The sequence below is a fragment of the Erpetoichthys calabaricus genome, chromosome 4 (assembly GCF_900747795.2).
Source record: "Erpetoichthys calabaricus chromosome 4, fErpCal1.3, whole genome shotgun sequence".
Lineage (NCBI taxonomy): Eukaryota > Metazoa > Chordata > Cladistia > Polypteriformes > Polypteridae > Erpetoichthys > Erpetoichthys calabaricus.
The window spans coordinates 173,238,524-173,248,679 of record NC_041397.2 but is presented as its reverse complement, the minus strand read 5'-3'; the positions used below and the strand labels follow the sequence as shown (position 1 = coordinate 173,248,679).

The following is a 10,156-nucleotide window of genomic DNA, read 5'->3' as shown; positions in this document are numbered from 1 at the left end:
GTAATTAAAATTGTTCAGAATGTTATGTTTTATGATAGACAATTTTAAAGGTTTGTCATTACTTTTGAATGGGTGTTTATGAAATTTCAAAAATGAGTATAGTATGTTCTATATGAGATATCTCAACAAATATTACATGGAAGAAAATGTGTGCCAAATTTCAATAAGATTGGATCATTGGGATTGTGTCACCCAAACAGACAGAAAGACATGATGAAGAGAGCAGGTGCTTTTCACATTAAAAATGGCCACATCTAAATCTAGTAAAGCAGTACTGCTCCAGGAAAAACAAAAAAACTAAACTTATGAAGAGAAATAAAAAAAAAAAAAAATCTCCAAGAAGTAACATATAGCACTATATTATCATTTGGTTGAGAAACACAAACAAATGTTACATTAAGGTGTGTGCAGCTTTCATTATATTGTTGCTGTTAAGAATCTTTCTTAAAAATTAATTACTGCAAATAATGTGTAAATGAATGGCTAAAGAAAAAAGCAGGAAAGATGATGATTGGAGGTATAAGGACAGGAGGGGTAGAAAAGATGAGTGGCATGAATGTGCAGAAGAGATGTTAGCAGAAACTCAATCCAATGCACAAATCATCAAAAGTGGATGGTTAAAAAAAATGTAGTGGTATTAAGGGTAGTCCTTTGCTAGTAAGTGTAACTTTTGCCCAAAGTGTGTGAGAAGGGTGCAGAATTCTGTTGCATTAAGTACAGGTATACATTTAAATATTACCATTGGTGCAGTTTTTGGTTAAAATAGGAGTCCTCAACTGCTAGTATGACATGTTGAATATAGACAAGGGTTTGGGCCCAGCAATGTGTAGTAAAGGCAAGAGGTGTATGAACGAAATTCCTGTAACGAATAACCATACTGATTTCTAAAGAAGCTTCTCTGGCATCGTACAGAGCATTTTATGAATGCTATGTGTGCAAGTATGTTCTTTAGGAATGAGAAGTGGCTAGATGAATGAATAATATCATGGCTGGGAAGACCAGAGATGAGCGTCATCAGATAGATGTGGGGAGTGTCACAGAATGAGATGAAAAGATAAATGCTGAGTTATGAGAAAAATGTGGAGTAGAGGCTAGTTGGGTAAGGAGGTGCACCAAGGTGAAGATGAAACCCAGAAGGAATCTGATAAAGACAGATTCCTAGAGGTGTTTGTCAGATGATATTAAAAAAGGATCATAGAAACTACAGAAAAATAAAATTTAGGGAGAAACCAGCTAATCTGGATAAACACAGAAAATGGCTGTTAGACTGATGAAGTCTTATTTTTGGTCACAATCAGAAAAGAGTTCAAGTTTGCATTTTAATTACTTTGCATATATATCATTAATATGAGAATTCTGTCACATTACATAGGAGAGAAAGGGGTCTACTGCAGGCCATAAAACTTCCAATTATCCGTTCTCTTAATAACTTATCCAGAGCACAGTCACAAGAAAACTGTAGCCTGTCCCAGCAAGCAACGAGCACAAGGCATAAAGAATCGCTGGAATATGCACCAACCATCACAGGGATTGTTTAGTAATGGCCATAAAACAAGTATACTAAACTTATGTTTTTACATACTTCATTCAGGTCTGTCAGTCTGTTGTCTTTAACAAATAAAAACCAAAAATGTAATCTGTCTCAAGTATTCCTGGTCCATTTCTGACTTGTATCGATTATTGGGCTGGCCTTTGGCTAGTATGCCAAGTTGTCTGGTTTTTCTAGACACTGGACCCTCAATTCTTGTTCAAGGATTCCCAAAAAGGCCTTTTCCATTTATCTCCAATTTATCATTTATCTGCAGCACAAAGATGCAAAGCTTAGACAGACTGAGGCTAAATATCCTCAATATGAGTCAGTGTGCCCTATAAATGCAAAGGACTGGCACCTCATTCAAGGTTAATTTCCTCTTTGTGTCCAGTGTTACCAGGATTGACACCAGTTTCTTATAACACTGAATTGCATAAGGCAGTGAAGCTAGAAATTTAATATACCACAAGATGTAAGATCTAGAACGCACTAAGAAAACAGCTAAATTTATGCAGTTTGCATATGATTTTTTGGTCTTAAACTGTGATGTCATACATGTACCAGAAAAGTATGATTCATGGATATTAATATTTAAGGTCAAGATATTCATCCAGAAAAGACAGGCTTGTTCTCTACAAGACCAACCTGAGCAGTTGCCCCTGTGTGAAAAAAGTATAGCACCTCAGGATTTAGTTTACCAGGACAAAGGTGACTGAAAGACTGACTGATGAATTAGTTCAGCTTTGTGGATAATGTATCAGACTGTGGTGTTGAAGTGGCAGCTTAGTTTTCCAATTATAGTTTATATTGAGCAATGCGTCTACATCCTTATTCTCAGCTATGGTCACATTCTGTGGTTAAAATGAAACCGAGTACAAATGGCCTAAATGAGGTTTCTGTAAGATTGATGGAGGAATTATACTTGTATCTCTCAAAGGAACTGCAAGAAGTTGGGATTTGCCAAGGAAGAAATCAAAAAAGTTACTTATGGTAGGGTGGCCTTATTTTACCAAACTAACATGTTGCTACCACAACCTTCAACAGGTAAAGCTGATATAAAGTGAGTGTGTTCAAACAAATTGTGTTAAGAAAATTAAATTGGCAAAGGAGCAATATCTTTAGTACAGCTGTCAGCTTACATGGCTATGTATTCAGCAGGAGATACAGTAATTCAGCAATCTTACAAATAAAAACAAAGCTGTTTGTGTTTTTCTAAGAATGCTAAACTGCATCCATTTAGATAGATAGATAGATAGATAGATAGATAGATAGATAGATAGATAGATAGATAGATAGATAGATAGATAGATAGATAGATAGATAGATAGATAGATAGATAGATAGATAGATAGATAGATAGATAGATAGATAGATAGAATTTATAACAGAGGATTACCCTTTGCTAGAACATCTTTTCTCCTGTTTAAAAGAAAGTATACCTCATCACTGATCAATCAGTTCTGCATATCAGTAAAATACTTTGAACAAGCTGTTCATGGCAAGTATTAGGATTTTCCTCAACAACTCTTAACAGTTAAATGCAAAACAAATGTGTGTTTTTTCTGTTAGAAAATTGTGATAATGATGTGTCTGTGCACAATGCAAAATAATTCAACATAAATAAACAAACAAACAAACGGAAGATTTTTTTTTTTCCATTTCCAATATAATAATGCATTGAAATTCCTATTCCTAACTTATACTGGTTGTTACAAACAATGACCACATGACTTAACCAAATAAATAAACACTTTGACAAAAAAGTGTTATTATATTCCAATATATTAAACTATTCTAAATTTACAAAATAAAAATGTGTCTATTTTTCAACTCTAGTACATTTCAAGAATAGAAAAGTTAATTAGCACATAAAAGTGCTTAACAGAGGCTGCAGGACACATAAGGGAAAGTATTACTACAAAGATATTTTAGACAACTTTAATGTTTGTGAAAGGTATATGAAAGCATAAGGAAATGGATTTGGAGAGAAAATGTTGTATATCTGTATTATTTAAAAAATAAACAAGTATTAACATTCTTAAAATAAAATTAAATTTCAGTTCCATGTGTTTATGTAGGAAGAGAAGAGATGCACCACAGTATACATCAAGTTAATATTTTCATATTTACACATCGTTTCCACATTTCTGAAACAGCATTAAGCAATTTAAAGAAGTGCAAAAAGTATTTTCTGGGTTAAATAAGAGCATTTTATTTGAAACTAAACTTAAAAGAAATAAAAGATACAATTTCTACATGCCCACTACCCACACCCCCACACATTTATTTGTCTTGTTTTATAACCATGAAAAAGAGAATACTTCTCAGGTTCTCTCCAGCTCCTACAACTTTAGATGCTCAATCATAATTGGTGACGTATCACTAAAGAAACACGGATCAGCAGACAAACGTTTAGGCCTTATGCCTTTTTCAATATTCTTTCATCCACTGCAAATTACCCCCTGGGTTGTTTTTGTTGTCTCGTTTTGTTAAATGTACTCTTTGCTGAAAACCTTCTAGCACATCCTATTTCTTATTCATCAAAGCAGTTTGATTCAGATAAATGACAGACAAACAGACAGACAGATAGAAAGAGACAGAATGGTAGATCGATAGACAAAGAGAAGGAGAGATACTAATAGATACATTTTTGCACTATGGTGTTTGCTTTTAATTAGATTTTATTTTCCACACACTTCCTCTTTCACATATGCATATTTCCTATTAAACTAAAGAAAGAAGCATCAATCTGAAAGAGAAACAAATATTTGATTGGCTAATTAATTTAGAAATGTTCATTTGTATCACAACTCCTCTCCAAATATTCTAGTAAAATAAGAACACACAAGTAACTATAAAATAAAACTCATCATGTTTGAGATATAAATACATTGTAATGACAAAAACAATACGTAATGTCTAGTATTTCAGTCAAAGAGTCTGGTAGGGTCATCAGAATATTCTGATTAATTAAAGATTTCATATGTAAATTTTATTTTCAAATGTTAAATCTATTTTTCCTAGTCCTTACTATAGCAATCAAACAATCTCACATTTTGCAACACCTACACTTTTGACAGCCATTAACTAATAAAGGGGCTTTACATTAAAATTGAAATTGTATGTGCTCATAAATTTATTTTAAACATAACATTAGCATTTAACCATGTGCTTTCTGAAAAGGCACATCTGGATTAAGGCATTAACATTGTACAAATCTGCAGACATGAATTGTATAAAATTTATATAAAGGGTTAATGCCTTAAAAATAATGTAACTGGAATTTTTTTCCTCCTCTCTTTTCTTCAGCAAATTTGGAAATAGACTGAAGCTGCACCCTGGTGTGCAAACTGAATCCAACAGCCACCTGCAAGTGCAGCGACCAGGAATGCCAGATGCTACAAAGCCCTTTGATTTTTCTTTTTTTTTTTTTTTTTTTTCTTTTTTTACCAGCCCTTTTTGGTCCTATTTAAACTCATGTGACACTTACAAAATTGGAACAGTGTAAACAAGATTGGGTTCTAAAGAAAAAATTCAATTAGAAAATAAATTTGGGCTATGAAAATTATTACACTATAAGTAACTTTCAAAGACTTACGGCTTCAGCTCTCGTTTTCCTAATGGCTTCCATAATGGCATCCATGTTGAGGTAGCTTTTACTTGTGGGGGCAGGGCCAACACACACAGCCTCATCTGCCATTTTTACATGTACCTGATACAAGAAAATGTAAATAAAATCTGTGAATAACAAAAGTATCATATAAAAATGAAAAGAAAAGACATAATAATAAAAAAGTATTAAACATTATTTAAAAATTATCAACAACATATAAGACTACAACTTCATCTAAAAAATTCTTTTTAGAACTAAATAATTTCCCCCTTTAAATATAACCACAAAAGGCCCAAAAAAGTCACACTCTTCCAAATTCTTTTCTTAGTAAATCTGTTACATATAATAACATCTATTTAAAATTAAGGAAATTCAGAATTGCAAATAAACAAAAGACAAAACAAATATGTTGCAAGTCTGAAGCGGACAAGTATATATACATGCTAGAAAAGCAACATTCATAGCTCCAAGGCAGCACCCCAGGAAGGCAGGGATAATTAGGGTGAACTGAAGGGATGCAATGAATATCCCCTCACAGCATCAGGTCAGAGTTGCACACAAATTAAAGCTATATCTAAAGGGCTCAAAATCAATTCACTTGGACCAGAAAATCTTGCAGCAGTTTAAATGGACTAAATCTCAAAGTTTGAATTTAAAATAAAATACCACAGAACAAGTATTAATTTACCTCTACTTTGAGTAAAAATACATTATTTGTTGAACACTCAAGTAGAAAAATATTTAAGCAGTCTAAGTGAATATGAGCATTTAAAAAAAGGATATTACAATTATAAATTGGAAAAGACTTTAATATGATGTAGTTACTTTGTATTGTAAATACTGTATTAAATTGCTTTAACAGTCTAGGTTTTGAATCACTAATCACAGGGGTGGAGGGTTACCTGCAACTTTTTACAACATTTATTTGTAAAATTATTTTGATGTACACAAGTGCATGACACTCTCCTACCACAATGCATATACAACTGACATCATAGAAGAGAATATATTAACAAATGGAGGATTTTTAAAGGATTATGTCATGCTGATGATTTTTTTCAGTGTACTACTACTCACTGACAAAAACACCATCAGCTTGACTTTCAGAGTTATTTTGAGTTGTAATATGCCCTTTACAGCATCACATACCTTTATGTGACCACAGCCAGTGATATGTATACACATGTGCATTAAGACTGGTCACACTTGGCTAAGAGTTATCATGTTAATAAACATTAGATTAGACCAAAAAGGCATGTTCACGTTCTGCAGTTTTGGGCTAATAGTAGGGAGGATTTTCACAACCTCCAGTGTACCCGGTTAATTGTGAACATACAGTATTTTTTATGAGATTCCTCTCATGCCCTTTCTGTGACCGCATAAGGCAAGATCTTGTTGTAATGGCATATTGTCCTCTCGTATCCAAAGCATAATGTTAATTTCCTGAGGCTGAAGACTTCAAAATTTGTGAGTGCAGCACTGTTGGAACATTCAAGCCAACACATTTAATCAGCAAGCTTCAGAATATTTTAGGTCATTTTTTTCAGCTGTAGTAAGACCTGTCAGTTGAAGAGTTATCAGTATACATTTTTGTTTCCAAGTTGTACATTTCATGAAAATACTCCGCACTGTTTCAGCATTTGTTCAATACTGTAGACTGACTAGTACAGTGAACAGTCTAATGTTACTGTGCGTTCTCACCTTTTTGATGCTAAAATTAGTTTGTCTTAAAAACAAAGGACTGCTTTTATAGGTGGTTTCTGGATGCTCTCAACCTACAGCACAGTACATTCTCTGATTTGGCTGTGACACTGTTCCTTCCCTTCAGTCATCTCTAACTTTGTGGAATAGCCTCTATATTTTTTCTGCTAAAAAAGGTTTTTCCATTAATTTCATTTTATTTTTTGTCATTAAGCTGCTTGTAATTATGCTTACTTTGACTTTTAACTGATATTGAAGCAGTAGTGGAATGGTTCACCTTGTCCTGTCCTCTTTTTTTGTTTTAATCCAAATGCAAAGTATGCGTTAATTATTACTTTATTTATATTGCAGTAAATAACAAGAGGATATGATCAACTTTCAGCATTTTTGCCCTCACTGCCCCAGTTGCTTTATAGCTAATGCTGCAGTTTCTCTTGCTATATTGCTCAATAATGTGTGTATGCATTATGCATGTAGATCCATTAACCAAAAGCAGTGAAGGGATGGGGAGTATGATATTCTCGTTAGTAGGTGATGTACATGATAAAGAAATGCATTTCAAATGTTTTTGCATGTGTTCCATGAGCTTTGATGACTTGGTGCATCACATTCAGCCATTTGTTCATAATTCTGGCACCCACGTAACTACCGATAGCCTCTCCTCAAAATTCACTATTTAGGGTACACAGCAGTGTACTTGCATTGCTGCGTAGTTAGAAAAAAGTCTGTGCAAAGCACACAGGAGCCTCTTGAACCCACCACCAACAATAAGGTACCTGATCTATGAGCCTAGCAAATGAGGACACCTCACACAAACATAGCAAAGTGTAGGTGCAAAGAGCCTTGGTGCTTTTATTAAAACAATCCCAAAGTGTTCCAAAATAGTTTACTACTCCATAAATGTTCAATAAATAATCATTCCATATCATCCATGGTGGAAGTTAAAAACAATCCATTAAATAATCCATCATAAATGAGGTAAAAAAACAAAGGCAGGAAACTGTTCTTCCCAATTCTTAGCCTTGGCGCCTTCCTTTTAACCTTGTTTCTTCCAATCTGTCTCCCTTTCTTCATGCTGGCTCCCTCTTATATGCCTCTAAGGGTGCAGCACCTCAATCGCACCACAGAAAGCCGATGAAGCCATTGAGACAGCCCACACACTCACATGCAGGTGCATTTCATCCCAATTACCTTACCAACCTCCTACTGATCATGACAAACATGCCAGCACTTTTGCCTGCGTCCCCTTAGAGTATAACAGAGAAATTATCGTGCTTCATAACAACATCAGGATACTTCTAGAAAAACTCTTCTTCTGATACACTGGTATGTTTATGAGACTTTCTGCCACTTTTCAATCACTCCATAATTTATGGTCTTTCACATATTAGAATCTTGCCTGCTTATTTCCTTTCCATAAGAATGACTTCTCAGCTGCAATGCATTCTCCATGAATAAATAAACATTCCTCAGTAAAATCCAGTGTGATTCTGCGTCCGAGTAAAAATCAGCAATAAACACGTAATCCACTATGAAAAGGTAAAAACAGGAATAAAATAAATTGAATTAAATAAGGCTTTGCTTTCACTTCTGAGCCTTGGTGCATCTCTAAAACTTCTTGGCCCCCAGTCAGCCATGTGGTCTACTCAACAGGAGTTGAGCCTGTGACAAGCACGGTCAAATGTTAAAAATAGCTTGCACCCCAGCCACTGTAGCCAGTCACGATCGTCCCACCATCATCACTCATAGGCATACGCAGGACAATCTTCAGAGCCCTTTGCAAATCCCCCCCCCCCCTCCCCCGCACCCCATGAGTGCCACTACCTTTGCTCAACACAGGGTCCAACTCGCAACGGCCAAGTGTCCAGCTCATCGCATTGACTTGCTCACCCGATTTTTTTCCCCTCTCTCACCATCTCTTATCAATCAACAGGCTACATGGCATTTTAATCTTTTCTTTTCAGAACTGTAACTTTCTTTGTATTCTCCCTCTCTCCTGCTCAGGCTACTTTGTACTATTGTGGATGCAGGTGCCCTAATTATGACCCCCCAGACTCCCAATGAGGAAACTGGCTGAACTGATTGTGTCTGCACGTGAATATGCAATCAGTCAATTTCCTCATCAACATCCCGGGTCCATTTTGCTTTGCTGCTGTGCACACCCACAGTCAAGTCTTCAATTCATAGATTTACTGACCATATACTGTACATTTCAGAATTCAGACCTTGGCAAACTAAAGCTTCTGCATTCATCACACTTTGCTACGCTATACTTATAGGTATTAGTGTGATTATGTTTTGAGAACATGGTTTGGTAATTAGGCTTGTTCGACTACTGTAATAATTTTATCATGTTATTCTATCATCTTTCAACTAAGCAACTAAGAATCTTCAAACCTAGACCACATGAAAGGCATGTGTTATAGGTGCTATCCAGTGCCTTTAAAGATGTTTGCACAATATTCTATTTACAGTGATCCCTCGCTATATCGCGCTTCGCCTTTCGCGGCTTCACTCTATCGCGGATTTTATATGTAAGCATATTTAAATATATATCGCGGATTTTTTGCTGGTTCGTGGATTTCTGAGGACAATGGGTCTTTTAATTTCTGGTACATGTTTCCTCAGTTGGTTTGCCCAGTTGATTTCATACAAGGGACGCTATTGGCAGATGGCTGAGAAGCTACCCAACTTACTTTTCTCTCTCTCTCTGTTGCGCTGACTTTCTCTGATCCTGACGTAGTGGGTGTGAGCAGGGGGGCTGTTCGCACACCTAGACGATACGGACGCTCGTCTAAAAATGCTGAAAGATTATCTTCACGTTGCTATCTTCTGTGCAGCTGCTTCCTGAAGCGACATGCTGCACGGTGCTTCGCATACTTAAAAGCTCGAAGGGCACGTATTGATTTTTGACTGTTTGTTTTTCTCTGTCTCTCTCTCTCCCTGCTCCTGACGGAGGGGGTGTGAGCTGCCGCCTTCAACAGCTTTGTACCATCGGTGCTTCGCATACTTAAAAGCCAAACAGCCCTATTGATTTGTTTGCTTTCCTCTGTCTTTCTGACAGTCTGTGCTCCTGACGCGCACTCCTTTGAAGAGGAAGATATGTTTGCATTCTTTTAATTGTGAGACAGAACTGTCATCTCTGTCTTGTCATGGAGCACAGTTTAAACTTTTGAAAAAGAGACAAATGTTTGTTTGCAGTGTTTGAATAACGTTCCTGTCTCTCTACAACCTCCTGTGTTTCTGCGCAAATCTGTGACCCAAGCATGACAATATAAAAATAACCATATAAACATATGGTTTCTACTTCG

General features: G+C 35.8%; 1 protein-coding gene across 1 annotated transcript in view; it reads right to left on the bottom strand.

Annotated features, from left to right (window-relative positions):
• Positions 1–10,156, bottom strand: part of pcca (propionyl-CoA carboxylase subunit alpha) — a 705,208-nt gene that overhangs the window by 576,375 nt on the left and 118,677 nt on the right. The window contains exon 5 of the mRNA XM_028799956.2: positions 5,130–5,243. Within this exon, the coding sequence (XP_028655789.1) occupies positions 5,130–5,243 (114 nt within the window). The remainder of the gene's footprint in view (positions 1–5,129; positions 5,244–10,156) is intronic.